This window comes from Rana temporaria, chromosome 3, assembly GCF_905171775.1.
Source record: "Rana temporaria chromosome 3, aRanTem1.1, whole genome shotgun sequence".
In the NCBI taxonomy this organism is placed as follows: domain Eukaryota; kingdom Metazoa; phylum Chordata; class Amphibia; order Anura; family Ranidae; genus Rana; species Rana temporaria.
Genome location: NC_053491.1, coordinates 104,574,994 through 104,595,437, shown reverse-complemented (window position 1 = coordinate 104,595,437; position 20,444 = coordinate 104,574,994). Strand labels below are relative to the sequence as shown.

The following is a 20,444-nucleotide window of genomic DNA, read 5'->3' as shown; positions in this document are numbered from 1 at the left end:
ACATGAGAATGACCCAAAGCACACAGCCAGGATAACCAAGGATTGGCTCTGTAAGGAGCATATCAAGGTTCTGGCGTGGCCTAGCCAGTCTCCAGACCTAAACCCAATAGAGAATCTTTGGAGGGAGCTCAAACTCCGTGTTTCTCAGCGATAGCCCAGAAACATGACTGATGTAGAGAAGATCTGTCTGGAGGAGTGGGCCAAAATCCCTCCTCCAGTGTGTGCAAAGCTGGTGTAAAACTACAAGAAATGTTTGACCGCTGTAATTGCAAAGAAAGCCTACTGTACCAAATATTAACATTGATTTTCTCTGATGTTGAAATAGTTATATTCAGCACTGTAAATACATCAGGTCCGGGGCTTCATCAGGGAATGCATGGCAAGGGACCCTTCAGCGCCCTGAACCGACGACGGGTGCCAGAAAGTCACCGCCGATCCAGGACTCATTCATCTTTATGAATGTGAGTCTGTCCACGGAGTCTGTGGACAGACGGGTCCTCTTGTCCGTGACCACCCCACCTGCCGCGCTGAATGTCCGCTCAGATAGTACGCTGGAGGGGGGGCAAGACAATAACTCCAGCGCATACTGAGCGAGCTCGCGGCAGGTGTCCAATCTGGCAACCCAGTACTCCATGGGGTCGTCGGTGCTCATACTGTCAGAAGCACCGACGGACGCCATGTAGTCTGCCACCATGTGGGCCAGCCGCTGGTGGTGACTGCTGCTGCTGCTGCTGGTGGTGGTACTGGGTCGCTCGGTTTGGAAGAACATCCTCATCTCTTCCATTAGGTCCCCTGCTCGGCTGCAGCTGGGTGCAGCCACCTGCTGGGTGAGATGAGGGGGGACAACTGGAGGCCGGGGAGTTGCCTGCTCCAACCGTCTGACAATGGCTGCCTGCAGTTCCTCCATCCGGTGCTGCCTCCGGCTGGCTGGGATGAACTGCTCCAGTTTCCCCTTGCACCTGGGATCCAAAAGGGTGGCCATCCAGAAATCATCCCTCGTCTTGATGGTCTTAACCCGGGGGTCCCTCCTGAGGCATCTCAGCATGTGGGCAGCCATGGGGAAGAGCACAGCCCGCTGTGACTCCTCAATGCTGGCCAGGTGAATGAGGTGCGACTCTTCATCCCTGAGGCGCTGCTGGTCAAACTCAGACATGCCCAACCCCCGGACTATCGGTGCCCCCAACACCGGCTCTCCCTCCTGACCAGGCCCTGACTCCGGGACGACACCAGCAACCACCTCCTCCTCCTCTTCATCATCATCCTCCTCCTCCTCCTCCTCCTCGTCCTGGCCCTGGTCTCGGTGGAGCATTGCTGACTCCTCCTGCTCCACCAAGGCACTCTCCCCAGCCTCGAGCAGGCGATCTAGTGTCCTCTCCAGCATGAACAGTATTGGCAGCACGCTATTGAGGCCAATTTGCTCACTGCTGACCATCTTGGTCGCCTGCTCGAAGGAGGACAACACTTGGCAGACCTGGTTTATCTGCCCCCACTGCGCACAGGCGATGAAAGGGAGTTGTGGTGAAGCCCTCTCAGTGCCTAGTTCCATCAGGTACTCCCTCACCGCCCTTTGCTGCTCCCACAACCTCTTCAGCATGTGGAGGGTGGAGTTCCACCGCGTCACACTGTCCACAATCAGCCTGTGAAGGGGCAGATTGTACTTCCGCTGCAATTTGGACAGGGACGCGGTAGCGGTTGGGGAGCGCCTGAAGTGGCTGGCAATCCTACGCGCCTTTGCCACAATGTCACTCAACCCTGGATAAGTGCGCAGGAACTTCTGCACCACCAGGTTGAGGACATGTGCCAGACAGGGCACGTGCGTCAGACTGCCAGCATGGAGGGCGGCGAGTAGGTTGCTGCCGTTATCGCAGACAACCATACCTGGCTGGAGCCTTCGGGGTGTCAGCCACTTCTGGACCTGAGCTTGAAGTGCTTTCAGCACTTCTTCTCCAGTGTGTCTCCGGTCCCCTAAACTAACAAGCTGGAGCACGGCCTGACAGCGCACGTGCCCCACACTTGAGTAGCTACGGGGGCGCTTGCTGGGAGGCTCAGCAGCTGCGGAGACAGTGGCTTGAGGGAGACCAGCAGTTCTCCCCTGGACACCCCGGGGCGGCACCACAAGATCGGTTGCCGACGATCCCTCACCGACGCCTCGGAGGGAAACCCAATGGGCCGTGAAGCTGATGTAGCGTCCCTGCCCATGCCTGCTGGTCCAGCCATCCATTGTCAGATGAACCCTGTCGCTGACAGCGTGATCCAGCGACAGGGTTACATTCTGCACAATGTGCTGGTGTAGGGCAGGGACACCAGTCCTGGCAAAGAAATGGCGGCTGGGGACACGCCATTGGGGTTGGGCCTGCTCCAACATCTGCCTGAAGGGGTTGCTGTCAACTATGTTGAAGGGCAGCAGATGTTGGGCAATAACCCTTGCCAGGAGCCCATTGAGGGAACGCACACGTCGGTCTCCAGGGGGGAAGGGAGTGGTGCGGTCAAAGGCGTCTGAAATCGACGCCTGGCGCCGGACGGCAGTGCGGGACACAGACGTGGAGGGTGCTGTGGAAGTAGAGGTCTGGCTGCCGGTACCAGTACCTCTACTAGAGGGAGCAGGGGGGCATGACCTGCTGGAAAGAGATGAAGATGTGGCAGGGGCTGCTGTACCCTGCTCACTTGTGGTGGTGGCGCTGCTACCACCACCACGCTTCATCTCGTCATACAACGCCCAGTGGTTTATCCTCAGGTGCTGGTTCAGGGCTGTGGTACCCACCCGAGCCAAACACTTCCCTCTCTTCACCCTCACTTTACAAATCCGGCAGATGGCCACGGTAGGGTTGTCTGCCACCAGGGTAAAGAAATTCCAGACAGGTGACTTCAGCACCGCCCTCCTGTCAGATGGGGTGACGCTTACTTGCACCTGCTGGGACTCGGTGCGCACAGGTGGAGCTGCCTGCTGCTGCTGCTGCTGCTGCTGCTCCTCCTCCTGACACCTCCTGCTGCCATCACCAGTGGAGACCCTGACGATGGTCTCCCTGGTGGTGACCTGGCGCACCGTTTCACCAGGGTGCCTACCTTCCCCGTCGTCACTGACGTAGTGAGCCGACGCGTCAGATGGCAACCATGATGGGTCACCCTCTTCGCCCCCAGAGATGTCAGACCAAGGGCTGAGATGTGTTGGTCTGAGGGAACCACGTGACATGGAGCCTCTAGCCTGGCTCCGCTGTCCCCTCACCCACGCCTGGGTCTGACTAGGTGCTGCTGTTTCCTGCACCAAAACAGCAGCACCGGTTTGAAGGGATGACTCTGGGATACTACCAGCAGGTATCCCATCCTCCTCATCCATCCCTTCAAAAAGGTCCTGACCATCAGGACAGAGCTGGAGGTCTGCCTGATGCATGGCCTCCCCCAAGAGATCCCTATCACTGTCGCTGTCGAACAGTAAGATGCTGGACTCTTGGGGGCTGGGGGGGGGGTAGTACAGGCACCGGAGTAATGGTGGTACTACTGTGAGTCGGGACCGACGACTCAGTGGCACTGCTGTGCCCCATGTAGTCCACCACTACTTCAGCCTGAGATGGCAATATCGGGCGGCTGCCCGATGGGAAGAACTCCCGGATCAGGCGTACTCCCCTTGCACCCGATCCTCTACCACTAGTAGGGGCACGAGAGGTACCCCGTGCTGGCAGCGATCCAGCACTGGGAGTAACTCCCCTACCCCTGCTGCCACGGCCACGGATGCCGCTCATTATTGCTGATATGTGTGTGGGGGGGGTAAACTTTATTGGGGGGGGTAAATGTGAACAAAATGTGTTTTTGTGTATTTTTTACAAGACAGGCACGCAGACAAAGACGTACACAGACAGCTACTAAACTATAAGAAAAGTAGTACACCAGACAAGGACTACAAAATTAAAGAAAAAAAAAAAAGCACTAAACAAACACTAACTTTTTTTTTTTTTTTTTTTTTTTAACACAAAACACAGACACTAAACACACACTAAGCTAAGCTAGATGAAATAAATGTACACTAACAGTGTGTACACTTACTACACAAAATTTAACTAAACTGAACACAAAACTTAGCTTTTATAAAAGCTCTTTAGGGAAAACTAAACAAAATGTGAACTGAGATGCCTATCAAATATCACTGAACAGCGAACCTGCAAGATCTAACAGTAACACAAGATGAACAAAACTTAGCTTTTAGAAAAGCTCTTTTATAAAGCTCAGCAAAATGTGTTCTGAAATCTCTTGCAAATATCACTGAACAGGGAGGATTGCAGGATCAAACAGTAACACAAATGAAAAAAACAGCACAAAACAGCACAAAACGTAGCTTTGAAAAAAGCTCTTGGGTCTATTGCTTTGAAAAAAGCAGTTGATATACTGGAAAAGATCCACTGGAATCACTAAATAGCAATGCTGGTGATTATCTAAATCAATCAAGAACAAAGACACAGGAAACCAGGAACACAGAAACAGCCTCCACACTCTATAGCCAGCTTCTGAATCTGCAATGAAATGGTGCTGGGAGTGAGCTTATATAATGTCCATGCAGGCAGGTTCCTATTGGTTGCTAACCTGTGACGAGTGTGGAAGGAGAACTCTGATTGGCTCTGATGCAAAAGGGCGGAGCAAATAATCGCGCAATATTCCTATTGCCGAATATTCGCATTGCGAATATTCGGCAATATAAAATGATCGCTTCAGCTACTCGGCCCAATGGCTCTAATCATACCAGCAATGCTTTCAGACGTCTATGGAGATCACTAGGATGTGATCTGTTTTAAAAATGAAACTGTAAAAATCGCTCTGATGCGGAAGATCGGGGCGAGGAAAATAATCGCGCGATATTGCGTTTGCCGAATAATCGCATTGCGATCTTTCTGGAAAATTCAATGAACGCTTCAGCTACTCGGCCCAGGGTCTCTAATGATACCAGCAATGCTTTTAGACGTCGATGGAGATATCTAGGATGTGATCTGATTAAAAAAAAAAATTGTAAAAAATCGAATATTCGGAATTGCGAATATTCACCGCGAATTTCGAAATATAGCGCGATTTCTCGAATATGCTATATTCGAGTCGAATATTCGCAATGCGAATATTCGTGAGCAACACTACTCATTAGCACATCCATAGTCTATTGAAAACTACAATTGTGTCTGCTGTGGTGTAATGTATTCATTCACAGATCCCTGTGAATGAATTATGCCCACACAGCCGCGCTTATTTTAAAGTGGTTGTAAACCGCTCAGACATGAAACATGAACAAAGCACATCTTTCTATACTGTGAAATTGTCTCTATTTAAAGAGTGGACTGAGAGTGTAATTTTTCTCTGCTGCCTCATTCCTGTGTCTGACAGCCACAGCTGTGCATGTTCTCTGTGTACTATGAGGAGGGCGTGTGTCCCTTCCCTCCAACCAGGGCTCAGAGTTCTATGCAGTTTTATGCAGTGTGAGTCTCAATATCCCTGCCCTCTGCTTTTCAAAACTCAGAGCGATCCTGTGTAAATTGAGCACTTTTAAGGACTGTAGAGGATAAGTGACTACAGATACATCGGTACAACTTATATGGTAGGATTTTTTTATATCTCTGTGTATCATCTGATGCAAGTCTCTTCACCAATATATATGAGGGTTTTCAACCACTTTAAATGTGACAGCAGCTACAAGGGAAAAGGATGAGTGGAAGATTGTGGTTAGTGCTTAGGAAGATTTCACATGTTACACTTTAACCACTTAAGGACCGCCTCATGTACATATACGTCAGCAGAATGGCACAGGCAGGCACATCCACGTATATATACGTGCCTTGCTTGAAGTGGGTCGGGGGTCGGATCGGGACCCCCCACGGTACATGCGGCGGTCCCCGTGGCTTCAGGAGCAATCCGGGACGACGGCGCGGCTATTCGTTTATAGCCACTCCGTCGCGATCGCTCCCCGGAGCTGAAGAACGGGGAGAGCCGTGTGTAAACACGGCTTCCCCGTGCTTCACTGTGTCGGCGCATCGATCGCGTCATCTCATTTATAGGGAAGACACGATCGATGACGTCATTCCTACAGCCACACCCCCCTACACTAGTAAACACATACACAGTGATCCCTAAATGTTACAGCGCCCCCTGTGTTTAACTCCCAAACTGCAACTGTCATTTTCACAATAAAGAATGCAATTTAAATGCATTTTTTGCTGTGAAAATGACAATTGTCCCAAAAATGTGTCAAAATTGTCCAAAGTGTCCGCCATAATGTCGCAGTCATGAAAAAAATCGCTGATCGCCACCATTAGTAGTAAAAAAAATAAAATAAATAAAAATGCAAAAAAACTATCCCCTATTTTGTAAACACTATAAATTTTGCGCAAACCAACCGATAAACGATTATTGCGATTTCTTTTACCAAAAATAGGTAGAAGAATACGTATCGGCCTAAACTGAGGGAAAAAAAATGTTATATATGTTTTTGGGGGATATTTATTACAGGAAAAAGTAAAAAATATTGCATTTTTTTCAAAATTGTCGCTCTATTTTTGTTTATAGCGTATAAAATAAAAACCGCAGAGGTGATCAAATACCACCAAAAGAAAGCTCTATTTGTGGGGAAAAAAAGACGCCAATTTTGTTTGGGAGCCACGTCGCACGACCGCGCAATTGTCTGTTAAAGCGACGCAGTCCCGAACTGTAAAAACCCCTTGGGTCTTTAGGCAGCATTTTGGTCCGGGGCTTAAGTGGTTAAATACAGGAGTAACATGTTCCTAAGAGTGCACTTAGCCTTTAACGATCCCATGCAGTATCCAGGGCATTTAGTGGGAAGGGAGAGTTACTTTGCTCCCTTCCAGTGTTTGTTTAAATTTGGGACCTCTGTCATTCTGGAAATGTCCACTGGGTCAGTCTGCGGTCAGGGAGTGCAATGCCACCCCTGGCCGGCAGCTGGCGCCAGAGGGGCTCTAGCAGAACAGATCTTCTCTCAGCAGCCAATTAGAGGATGTTTTCCCTCGCAGGGCATTCTGGGGGAGGGTATATCTGGAACAGAGGTCATGTGTTGAGGTTCTTCTTTTTCTTCTTCCCGCGGGGTCCCCGTTCCAGGTGCGGTACCCACCTTCAGGGTACACACATCCATGGACCCCGCCGGCGTGGCCCACCTGGCCAGAGCTGAACTCTGCAGCGAACCTCATCCTGATGAGAGAAGGGACCTCAGCGTTCCACTGGGTTCCAAGGCCTATTGAAAGAATCCCAGACTGGGATCGGGTGTCCGGACCACTGACAGGTATGCTTGCTGTCATCCGGGGACCATTCGTAGAAAAGACTACTGGGAGGATTTCTCTTTCGTTATTCACCCAAGTCCTCTATTGAAATTTGCCCGTGGCAGGGGCCCAAAAGACAGGTCTGTGTGAGAGGCCTGTTTCCTCCCAGTATTATCCTAAGTGACGCTCCGGCTGCCGGGCCTGTCATAGGGGTCTGTCCGGGGGCACTTCACCCACTCAGAGTAGAGTGGCGACATGTGACCAAATTGGTTCAATGCAGAGCAGTGTACTGCTCGGTTCTATATCCAGGCCTGATACCGCATGGTTCTCTTCTTCTTCCTTCATCAACTTTGATCTCCCTAAATTGTGTTGTTGGCCGTGTTTGGCCTGGGCAAAAAAGCATTGAAACCTTTTATTAAATGTCTGGACCTCCACTCACTGTTGCTGTTCTCACTGTTACACCCCTAGACACTGCCAGGTAACTTAGTAGGCCGATTCCCAAATCAACCAGCGGCTCCTTCAGGGGTAGCGCTACACGTATATGACCCAAAGAGTCATGTACACTTTAGAAGTGCCTGTATTGTATCTGTATACAAGAACAGAAGTTGCCTATCCAAGATCATTTCAGAGAAATAAATATTTTGCCAAGCATCAGCATGTTTCTAGCAGTACATACGATACAATATCTCAATAAAAGTTCTAATAAGTATTTACAGGGCTCTAAGAAGAATGTCAGATTTAATAAGTGAATTTATTAAACCAATTTCTCAAGACAAATTGAAAAAAGGGTATTCTAGTAGTGTAAGTCTATACAAATGCCTTTAAAATAAATTATCCCAGGGGGAAAAACATTTTCTTAAAGCAGAGTTCCACCCAAAAATGGAACTTCCGCTTTTTGGAATGCTCCCCTCAGGTGTCAAATTTGGCACCTTTCAGGGGGAGGAGGGAGCAGGTACCTGTGTAATACAGGTATTTGCTCCCACTTCCGATCATAGATCACCACGTCCGGTGCCTACTTCGATCCCTCCACTGTCTTTTGGGAGACACACGGGTCCCAGAAGACAGCAGGGACCAGTGGAATCGCGCAGTGTGACTCGCGCATGCGCAGTAGGGAACCAGGAAGTGAAGCCGCTGCGGCTTCACTTTCTGATCCCCTTACCGAAGATGGCGGCGGCAGCATCTGAGCGCCGAGGGAGAGATCGGCTTCGGGTGCTGACATTGCGGGCGGACAGGTAAGTGTCCATGTGTTAAAAATCAGCATCTGCTGTATTTGTAGCTGCTGACCTTTAATATGTTTTGTTTTTTTTTCGGCGGAAGTCCGCTTTAACACCTCCTCTCCGATAATCAATGATCAACAAAATAACCTACCAGCTGAGATCTGCACATCTGCCACAATCCTTTCAGGGCGGGGAAATTTCTTAGGAATTGCTGCTAGATCAGCAACAGCTGCCATGATCTCATCCCACAATGACATCAAAGTTTCTGGATCCTCTAGTGAGCGGATGGCATCAGAGGGCACAGTAAGAACGATGTTTTCTGTAATAAGCTCAGCCCAAGGAGCTGGATAGTTACGAATTGTTTGCTGCCATGAAGAGAGGCTAGTCTGACCTAAACAAGAAAATAAAAGATCTTATTCTTCTATTTTATTTTACAAGCTTTTAATGTAATAATCCAGTAAAATGTCATTGTAATTTATCACATTATAAAATATATTAAACCATTTCCAAATGGAATTCACTGGCATATGTTGGATAGTTTGTTTATATTATATACCTACCCATATACTGTTTTCTACTTATATACGATGTATTCATAGACAATAGATAGTGGTTTGTCATTAAAAAACAGCGTAATTTTTTTTTAAAGAAAATAAAGAAAAAAAATTTAAGAATAATTTAAAGCGCCCCATTCCTCAGTGCTCGTAAACATACGTAAATCTTGACTGCAAATGTGACTTGTGTTCAAACCACACTTGTGAGGTATCACCACGATCCTTAGAGTGAGAGCAATAATTTTAGTACAAGATCTCCTATGTAACTCTGAACTGGTAACCTGTAGACATTTTTAAAGCGTCACCTATGGAGATTTTTTATTTTTTTTTGTAATTCAAGCTTTTATTATCAAACAAAATACAGTTGACAATCACCACATATAGCAGGTATACATTGCAAAGAACAAATCGCATGAATGCATATGGTCAAAAAAGGAAAATGACTACAACAGAGAGAGAACAGCTGTAGATACACCGGCCTAGCACAGCGAAGAGGTAAGCGGTCAAGAGCTCAGGGCCTAGATAATGGCAAAGTGTACAGCTTTATAAGTATCTCAACCATAATACATATAACCAAGAGCTAACTGCAGTGCATAATATTCTACACAGATGATAGTAATTATTAGGGTTGTCCCGATACCGATACCAGTATTGGTATCGGGACCGATACCGAGTATTAGCGGGAGTACTCGTACTCCCGTTAATACCCCCGATACTAAAATAGAATACTTAGCCCCACCCCCCCCCCCGCTGCCGACACCGCCGCTACAACGTTAATCACCGCGGTGGGGAACATTACAGACAGCGTTCGTTTGAACAGCTGTTTTCCCCGCCGCGCATAGACACTCCCCCTTGGACGGATCTGTCCAATCGCAAGCAAGGGGGAGTGTCTATGCGCGGCAGGGAAAACAGCTGTTCAAACGAACGCTGTCTGTAATGTTCCCCGCCGGGGTGATTAACAGTAGGTACGGGGGACATGGCTGCTATACTGGGGGCATGGCTGCTATACTGGGGGCATGGCTGCTATACTGGGGGCATGGCTGCTATACTGGGGGCATGGCTGCTATACGGGGGACATGGCTGCTATACGGGGGACATGGCTGCTATACGGGGGACATGGCTGCATTTGGGGACTTTTTAAAAAAAAAGTATCGGTATTCGGTATCGGCGAGTACATAAAAAAAAAGTATCGGTACTTGTACTCAGTCCTAAAAAAGTGGTATCAGGACAACCCTAGTAATTATATATTTTGTAGCGGTATGGGAAGCAAGGCAACCCAGTGGCGGAGAGGGTCCAAACACGGGGCAACCGAGAAAGTAATGCTCAACAGGATATGCTCCGTATCTGACTAAATCGCCCATGTTTGGACAAATGTGGCGGGGTGAGGAGGAGGAAAAGCATAGGGAAGGGGCCCAGGGGGAATAGGGTGGGTGAGAGGGGAAAAGGAGAAGAGCAAGAACAGCAGGGTCAGGTAAGTGAGGAAAGCAGGATAGAACAGAACAGAACACTCCGACCGGGAGACGGTGAGCGCCTACCAGGCTCAGACAGACTGCGCCACCTCCTGGAGGTAAGCGTCTGTATATATGAAGTGATGCCAAGGGGAGATTTTTAAGTACCGTAGATTGGTGCTATTCCACAAGTGTGTGCAATTTTAAAGGATAACATGGGGGGCTGTGTAATATGCAGGGAGAGGGCTGTGTGATGTGCAGGGGGGCTGTGTAATATGCAGGGGGGCTGTGTAATGTAAAGGGGTCCAGAGGTGCAGGGATGTGTAATATAGAGGGGTCCAGAAGTGCGGTAGCTGTGTAATGTAACGGGGTCCAGATTATTATCACAATTTATTAGCAGGTGAATGCATTCACATAGATTGAATCTGGGCATTAAGTGGAAAAAGATTGCTGACCCCTGGTTTAGAACTTCTGGATATATTTGCATTGCTGTTTCTGCCTGCTTTTAGGCCCCCGTCCATACCTGAGCGATTTTATGCTTAAATCCTCTAGCTCTAAAATGCTTGACAAGCCAAATCCCATTAATTTCAATGGCCCCTGTTCATATTTGAGCATTCTGTCACCTGAAACAAAATGCCTGAAGCTCAAAAAGTACATGAGCTTCTTTTTGGCAGATCACAAGCCCCCTAGACTTCAATAGAAACGCCTGACTCGACTAGCAGCTCTCCACTCCTAATTTTCTCTCTCTCTCCTTCCCCTAGTGCTTTCTACTGGCTAAACAAAAACGCCTGAAGCTGAAAAACGCTTGTAATACGCTTCTAAAACAGCTTGTAAAAAGCTGCAAAAAAGCTTAAAAAATACCGCCAGTAAATCAATACTCTCAGGTGTGAATGGAGCATTATGATTGTTGCAAAATCTCTTCAGTGGAGGCACAGGCAGAAATGAAAAACGTTATCCCGCTCTATCAAATAGAATGAAAATAAAAATCTGTCACGTTGTATATTTATGCATGCCTACATGGTCTTTTTAGACATAATTATTCATAAATAAATAATGATAAGCAAGATTCTACAAACAGGCAAAGCCTGCCCTCTTTTTGTATTCTTTATCCTTTGTAATCTTCCAAATTTATTAATCAATTATGACTTTAGATGAGCCACATTTCTGTTATCTACCACTCCCTATTCAATCACTGCAAAAACAGTAACTATATTAAACAAAAATATACCCCATTTTATAATCTGTATAAATTTAACAAGCAAAATGCACTTTTACTGACAAAATGCAAAACATTCTGTACTCAGTATATTTCACATACTTACCCTTAATGAATGTTGGAGCATGTTCTGCACCATACACTGTAACTGGAATCCGACCCAACTGGCTTTTTGCTTTAACAATTATATATACAAGACCTCCCCATATACAAGACATTTTCACTTTTTCTCCATGAACATCTTTCCGATGTATAACCACAGGAGCACGATAGAACTCCTCTGCTGCACTCAAGTTATCTGATTGGCAGCCAACCTGAACCTGGAAAAATAGTAAAAGAAATGTGTAAGTTTGAACGTGTAGGTTAGCTACATTGGTAACCTAGTCTCAAAATAGCAACCAAATTGTTCTGCTCAATCCTTTCCAGACCCCCAGCTCTCTAGCTCCCTCATCACCTCCTCCCATGCTTGCTTCCAGAACTCTTCTTCGCCGCCTCTCCTATCTTATGAAACTCCCTACCCCAATATGTCTGACTATCTCCTGCTTTGTCCGCTTTTATGTGATCCCTGAAAACCCTTTTCTTCAGAGAAGCCTACACTTCCCCCACCTTACAACTGTATTTTTATATTCTCCATCAGCTCATACCCTTGACCCTCCTTAGATTGTAAACTCTAACGAGCAGGGTCTCTGTTTCCTCCTGTACTGAATTGTATTGTAATTGTACTGTCTGCCCTCATGTTATAAAGGGCTGTGCAAACTGTTGACACCAGGGCTTTTTTTCAGGGGGAACTTGGGGGAACTCAGTTCCACCACCTCTGGCACAGATCCTTTGGTGCCTGCTCACCACAATTACTTGTGATTGGATATATCAGTTTGTAAATGGATAGAAAACTGGCTGAAAGACAGAATTCAGAGAGTCGTGGTTAATGATTCTTACTCTGAATGGTCCAAGGTTATCAGTGGTGTACCCCAAGGTTCAGTGCTGGGACCCTTACTTTTCAATATATTTATAAATGATATTGAGTCTGAGATCAAAAGTAACATTTCTGTCTTTGTAGATGACACCAAGCTATGCAGTGGAATAACGTCCTTGCAGGATGTCTCCAATTTACAAGCCAACCTCAATGCTCTGTCTAATTGGGCGACTAAGTGGCAGATGAGGTTTAATGTAGATAAATGTAAAGTTATGCACTTGGGGGCTAAGAATATGCATGCATCATACATACTAGGGGGAGTACAACTGGGGGGATCTGTAGTGGAGAAGGATCTGGGGGTTTTAGTTGATCATAAGCTCAATAATGGCATGCAATGCCAAGCTGCGGTTTCCAAAGCGAGCAAAGTCCTTTCTTGTATTAAGAGAGGTATGGACTCCAGAGACAGAGATATAATTTTGCCCCTGTACAAATCATTAGTAAGACCTCATCTGGAATATGCAGTTCAGTTTTGGGCACCAGTTCTCAAAAAGGACATCGGAGAACTGGAGAAAGTGCAGAGAAGGGCAACCAAACTGATAAGAGGCATGGAGAAGCTCAGCTATGAGGAAAGATTAGATGAACTGAATTTATTCACTCTTGAGAAGAGGAGAATAAGGGGGGATATGATCAACATGTACAAATATATAAGAGGTCCATACAGTGAACTTGGTGTTGAGTTATTCACTTTACGGTCAACACTGAGGTCAAGGGGGCACTCTTTACGTCTAGAGGAAAAGAGATTTCACCTCCAAATACGGAAAGGTTTTTTCACAGTAAGAGCTGTAAAAAATGTGGAACAGACTCCCTCCAGAGATGGTTCTGGCCAGCTCAGTAGATTGCTTTAAGAAAGGCCTGGATTCTTTCCTAAATGTACAGAATATAACTGAGTACTAAGATTTGTAGGTAAAGTTGATCCAGGGTAAATCCGATTGCCTCTCGGGGGATCAGGAAGGAATTTTTTCCCCTGCTGTAGCAAATTGGATCATGCTCTGCTGGGGTTTTTTGCCTTCCTCTGGATCAACTGTGGGTATGGAGTTGGGTGTATAGGATTTTACTGTGTTTTTTATTTTGTTTTTTTATTTTTTGCGGTTGAACTGGATGGACTTGTGTCTTTTTTCAACCTGACTAACTATGTAACTATGTAACTTGTAAACACAGAAGTCTGGTTTCTGTGTTTACAAGTGACAGCTCTGCACTCTGTGTATAACCCCCTGAACTCTGCACTCTGTATGTAATGCAAGCCTGGTATTTAATGCCCCTTTAAGACCCTTCTACTGTTTGTGAAATCTGAACGGAGTCGTGGTTGAGTTCCTGCACCTATTTTCTGAGAAAAAAAGCTCTGGTTGACACTATATAAATCCTGTATAATAAGAAGAAGAAGAATACAAGTATAGTATGGTCTATGTAGACTGAATTGGTTTTGTATAAAAATAACCAAAACTGACCCCCAAACCTCCCCCTCTACACTGTGTCCCAGAGTGTGGCTACAGCACCAAGGGGGATTCGCTCTGGGCAAGATCAATGGTATGGAGACACTGTGCCTGTTGTGTCCTGGGTACAGGAAATCTACAGCAGCAGTTGGAGCCTGGCTGAAGTGTGGACACTGTGAAGGGCCTTTAACCATGCTGCTGCCCATTGACCTGCCACCAGCGATCTATGCTGTGAACTTGTCATGAGGATTGTGCGTCTAGTGGAGAGAGGAATCCCAGCCGGCCGGAGGGAGTCTAGGTGTGAGTGGTGCGCAAGCCTGCAGTTGATTAGGAATCTGACACTACTCCTGTGGAAGAGGCCAGAGAATAGCAGCAGTTCAGATCACAAGGGAGGAAGAGACACTGCAGAAGGTGAGAGATCCAAGCCCAGCTTGGAATGTCCCAGCAGAAAAGCCGGCTGCTGAAGTCCACCCTGTCAGCCCCACCTAGAAGGAGCCAGCTATTGAGGAGCACGAGTCTTTAGGAGAGCCAGAGGGGAGTAGCAGTGGTGGTGAAATAGACTGGAGGCTGAGTTTGGGCCCCTAGAAGTGGAGGGTGAGTGGTCCCCGGATAGCGAGTTAGAAGAGGAGTGGATTTGGGGGGATGCTTAGGAAGCTGAAGATCTGCCAGCAGGAATACCAGGGGTTGAGCAGAGTGAGCAACAGAGGAGCAGCAGCAGCCCACATCCACCTGCACAAATAAACAGCTACCACCTCCACTAAATCAGCCCCGCTGTGCCCCTGCCCCATTCTCAGTCCAAACAGTGCCAGCTGTCACCAGGGGCAAGTTACAGGCACAGGACATGGCCTATAAAATGTGGCTCACTCAGCCTTTACAGGCCTGTGTCCTTCTTGGAAAAGGAAAGCCCAGGCAGCTCTGGAATGGGTATGGAAATTTCCTTTTGTTCCGCAAGATGATATGGACGTCATTAAGGTCTCCCGCACCAACTGGGAAGAGAAACTGGTATGGGACTACTTGCATGTTCCCAAACCCCAGAGGGGACCTCACAACAAAGACACTTGGGCCAGGTTCCAGGATATACAGAGAAAGTGGAACCTGGGGCGAGCCATCTACAGGGGCTGAGTAGTTGTTGTGAAAGCCGGATGGCCCAGCAGAAGCTATTACATCGCCAAGAGGGGTGCCAAGGGAGAAGTCATCAGACTAATGCCTAATCCAGACATGTACTGGTGAGCAAAGGGGCTGACGCAGAATTCCAGCCTGTAGGAAAGCAGCTGATGTGCTGGGGGAACTTTCTTCCTGTTGAAAGGACTAGGTCGGACCCTACCACTTACTCTTTCTAGATGTGGGACTGTTAGAAAAGATGCCGTGGTAAGGCCTAGACATGTTGCTTTAAAGCAGTGGTTCTCAACCTTTTTAGTGCCGTGACCCCTTGATAAAATTTCCCAAGTTGTGGGGACCCCAACAGTAAAATTATTTTCGTATCGTGGGTGGTCAGTACCTAAGCCAAGACAAATAATTTGCGCCTCTAACCCACGGACATTTAGCGATCCCTGAGTCTTTTCCACTCGTACAGTCTTAAAGCCCCCTATGGTACATTTTAGGATGAACCACACTTTCTCTTTGTTCTCCTTTTTTTCCCTTTTATCTCTCTATCCTAATTTATTGCTTTTTTTCCCCCATCCCTCTCTCTAGCCGTCTTTCTTGTTCTTTCTCTTTTTCTTTCTCCCCCTTTTTCTTTGTTCCTCCCCCTCTTTTCATGTATTCTTTATTTCTTCTCTTACTCCTTGGTGGGGGGTGGGGGAATGGAATCAGTGATAGTGCAAGGAGGGTGGGATCAGTGGCAGTGCAAGGGGGGGTTGGATCAGGGGCAGTAAAGGGGGGTTCTGATCAGCCAACTTAGGTGCTCTTGATGAAGGTCATCTGCTGATCTGAGAACTGTAATGGGGACTTTTAATGGCAACTGTAATCACAGGTAGTGTAACTCACTGTGTCACCGACTTTGTAGTGTCCCGCAGCAGTGACACCTGTGCCGAAAACAGGAGATAGGGTCTCCTCCAGCCCCTCCCACTTCACATTCCTCACCAGTCAGCTGACCTCTAGTCTCCGCCCCCAGCCATGCTGTGAACTGAATGGGCGGCTGCGAAGAGGCTAAGTGGGTGTCCGGGGGCTCCAGAAACAGCCCAGATGGGCGGCCTCAAAAAAGGCTGGGAGAGCGTGTGGGCTTCAGGAACATCCCAGGATTCGGGGACCCCTGGCAAATCATCATTCGACCCCCAAGGGGGTCCCGACTCCAGGTTGAGAACCACTGCTTTAACCACTTGCCGACCGCGCCATAGCAAAAATACTGCTACAGCGCGGTCGAGTTACTGTGACAGGACGTCCCTGGGACGTCCTCGTGCACTTCCGCGTTTGCGCGTCCCCTGGGGCGCGCTCGCGGAAGTGTCCGTGCTCGCCGGGTCTAGAAGACCCGGCGCATCACGGATCACGGTAAATTGCCGCGAATCGCGGCTGTTTACCACGTGATCGCTCCGTTAAATGACGGAGCGATCACTTGTAAACAAACCGGCGTCATTTGATGACGCCGGTTCCTCCCTCTCCTCTCTGTACCGTTCGGTACAGTGCGAGAGGAGAGGAGGGGGGGAGCGCGGGGTGTCAGCAGTGCTGTGGCTGGATCTGTGACAACTGCAGTCACAGATCCAGCCATCCCTCCCAGCTCAGCAATACTCTGCCATACCCCCCATACTTACTCTGCCATACCCCCCATACTTACTCTGCCATACCCCCCATACTTACTCTGCCATACCCCCCATACTTACTCTGCCATACCCCCCATACTTACTCTGCCATACCCCCCATACTTACTCTGCCATACCCCCCCATACATACTCTGCCATACCCCCCCATACATACTCTGCCATACCCCCCCATACATACTCTGCCATACCCCCCCATACTCTGCCATACCCCCCCATACTCTGCCATACCCCCCCATACTCTGCCATACCCCCCCATACTCTGCCATACCCCCCCATACTCTGCCATACCCCCCGATACTCTGCCATACCCCCCGATACTCTGCCATACCCCCCGATACTCTGCCATACCCCGATACTCTGCAATACCCCGATACTCTGCAATACCCCGATACTCTGCAATACCCCGATACTCTGCAATACCCTGCGCGATACTCTGCAATACCCTGCGCGATACTCTGCAATACCCTGCGCGATACTCTGCAATACCCTGCGCGATACTCTGCAATACCCTGCGCGATACTCTGCAATACCCTGCGCGATACTCTGCAATACCCTGCGCGATACTCTGCAATACCCCAATACTCTGCAATACCCCAATACTCTGCAATACCCCAATACTCTGCAATACTCTGCAATACCCAAATACTCTGCAATACCCAAATACTCTGCAATACCCAAATACTCTGCAATACCCAAATACTCCGCAATACCCCAATACTCCGCAATACCCCCAATACTCTGCAATACCCCCAATACCCCAATACTCCGCAATACCCAAATACTCCGCAATACCCCAATACTCCGCAATACCCCAATACTCCGCAATACCCCAATACTCCGCAATACCCCAATACTCCGCATATATAATGTTTTGGGGTTCTATGTAATTTTCTAGCAAATAAATTGTGATTTTTCCATGTAGGAGAGAAATGTCAGAATTGGCCTGGGTGTTCCAGAACGCCTGATGGCGCTCCCTGCATGTTGGGCCTCTGTATGTGGCCACGCCGTGTAAAAGTTGCACACATGGGGTATCGCCATACTCTGGAGGAATAGCAGAATGTGTTTTGGGGTGTCATTCGTGGTATGCATATGCTGTGTGTGAGAAATAACCTGCGAATATGACAGAAACAAGTTTTTTTTTTTTTTTTTTTACAGAATTTTCGGTCGTTTTTCTTTTATAGCGCAAAAAATAAAAAACCCAGAGGTGATCTAATACCACCAAAAGAAAGCTCTATTTGTGTGAAAAAAAGGACAACAATTTCAAATGGGTACAATGTTGTATGACGGAGTAATTGTCATTCAAATTGTGAGAGCACCGAAAGCTGAAAATTGGTCTGGTCAGGAAGGGGGTTTAAGTGCCCAGTGGTCAAGAGGTTAAAGAGACTGATGGTGGGTAAGGGCTCCTCCTTTTAGAGACCCTTTTGAAAAAAAGTTTTGTTTCTGCCAGCAGGATCATAACCCCTGCTGTCAGAATGTATAATTAGTTAAATAAGTTAGTGTGAGGGTTGTGTTTCCTTTTGTTCTCCTGCAGGTTTGTTATGGATGGCTGTCCTCATGCTCAAGTGATAGACTTTTGGAAGTTTTCCTGTGTTTTCCTACAGTTCACTGGGAGGGCTTCCCTTTGGGGGAGATGTTCTGATAAACATATGTGCATTGGTAAACTTGTATATATGTTTATGTTTAATAGTTTTGCTAGCTGCTGGGATCTGTAGTTAGGATGTATATATGCTGTGCGTATATTTTAAAAACAAAATTGTGTACGTGTATATTTTTGATACTACTTAATTTATTTTTAAAAAGTCCTTTCCAAGTTTGTTCCCTTTTCCCTATTTTTCCTTTAGAATGCCCTTTGCTGGAGTAATTTTTTAAAAACTTTTTTCCCAGCCAATGGGGACATGGCTGATTTTTAGAGAGAGGTAAATGTAGAACCCTTTAGTGTGTGCTATTAGAAGTGAGAGTATGCTACAATAAAAACAAAACAAAAAACAAAACAAGTTAAATGTCGCTTTTACACACCTAAATCCATGGTCATGTGACACACCAAGTACTGAATCCTCCATCTTTTAAACAGGTCCTTCTTTTGGTGTTCACATTACTGCCAAGGTAACGTAAACACATCTAGTGGTGTCCAGTCTGCAGCAGCATGATAGCGTTATGAAGAGGCTACTGGCTGGCACAAGCATAATCTATTTTACTGGATCCGCAGGTCTTAACTCCAGGAAGCAACATGAATTTATGGACATGGGTGACAGAGTTAGGTTTGCAAGAAAAACCTTCAAAGGTTTTTTAAAGGGGTTGTAAAGGAAAAATTTTTTTTTCATAATAAGCATCCTTTACCTGCAGACATTTCTCTTTTCACTTCCTCATTGTTCGTTTTTGCTCAGAAGTTGCTCTATTTCTTCTCTGTTCTGTTCACTTCCTGCTTGTCTGATTGTTACTCACCACCTTGAAGGGAGGCTTTACTGCGGTGGTCAGTGACGTGCTCGCCCCCTCCTGGCAACTACATCTGTGCGGCAGGACGCTCTCTACGTGTTAGAGACTTCAAGGAGGTGTGAATTACTGGGCGTGCCGCAATTCATACTGGGAAATGTAGTTCTTACATGAACGAGCACCGCAAACCAGGAAGTGAATGAGAGAACAGAAACTAGAACACCGGAGGTGATATAGATGAAGGAATTTAATAGGTATTTACTTGTTTTTTAACAGAATCATTACACTATTCTGTCTGTCTACCTTGCAGACATTCATTTTAGGCAAAAAAAAATTTCCTTTACAACTCCTTTAAGCCACCAAATGGGTGGACTGGGGTAGAAGGATGCATTAGAAGGAGGAGCGTGTTTCCTGCAGATTGGCTTAAAAATTGGATAAACGTATTCAAAAGATCAAGAATTCATACTGTAATGCTTCATGCACAGGACCACAAGAGGGAATACAGCTGGCATAGAGCATAAAAAGCTGGTGTAAAGGTGCAAGTTTATGCAAGTGCTAGCATAAATCTTTGCAATGTGAGGCTGTGTGCTGCCCCTGTGGATCTCTTATGCTGGCTATCTACGCTCCACACACGCTGAATGCCTTCTTGTGGCCATGTGCATGAAAGCTAAATGCAAGCATTGTACTCCAAAGTTCTGTTTTGTAACCATTTCTCTGTTATACTCCTAATAAATAAAAGATTGAATATACAGTTTCTGTCTTTTTCAGAGGGCACTATGTGGAATACAACTCTGCAAAATGTCACTAAATTGTGTGAACATTTTCTTCAATTATCCAATCATGTGAAAAGAAAATTCCTATTCCCTCTTTTAATTTGTGAATGACTGGGGATTAAAAGTGAACAGTAATTCACTTTTCACATGATTGGATAACGGAAGTGAACAATATGGCAATTGAGGCTGCAAATCAGGGCAACAAAATTATGAACACAAATAAGTACAATTCAGAATAGCATTTGTAAAAGAAATACCTGAAGACCTTGTCCAACAGCTGATGCTTGAAACATTAGTACTGCAGTTTTTCCAGGGGGCAGAAAGAGTCCAGTACTTCTCCATGCATCACCACCTAGGAACAATGCAATAAAGGTTAACACGTCTTGCATAGATGGAGACACAGACATTA

The 20,444-nt window shown here is 46.8% G+C and overlaps 1 protein-coding gene across 1 annotated transcript in view; it reads right to left on the bottom strand.

Moving 5' to 3' along the window:
* The window catches only part of LOC120931579 (TRPM8 channel-associated factor homolog), a 61,115-nt gene that overhangs the window by 16,568 nt on the left and 24,103 nt on the right, over nucleotides 1–20,444 (bottom strand). The window contains exons 4-6 of the mRNA XM_040343161.1: nucleotides 20,293–20,387; nucleotides 11,780–11,993; nucleotides 8,607–8,846 (exon numbers count right to left, since the gene is read on the bottom strand). Of these exons, the coding sequence (XP_040199095.1) occupies nucleotides 8,607–8,846; nucleotides 11,780–11,993; nucleotides 20,293–20,387 (549 nt within the window). The remainder of the gene's footprint in view (nucleotides 1–8,606; nucleotides 8,847–11,779; nucleotides 11,994–20,292; nucleotides 20,388–20,444) is intronic.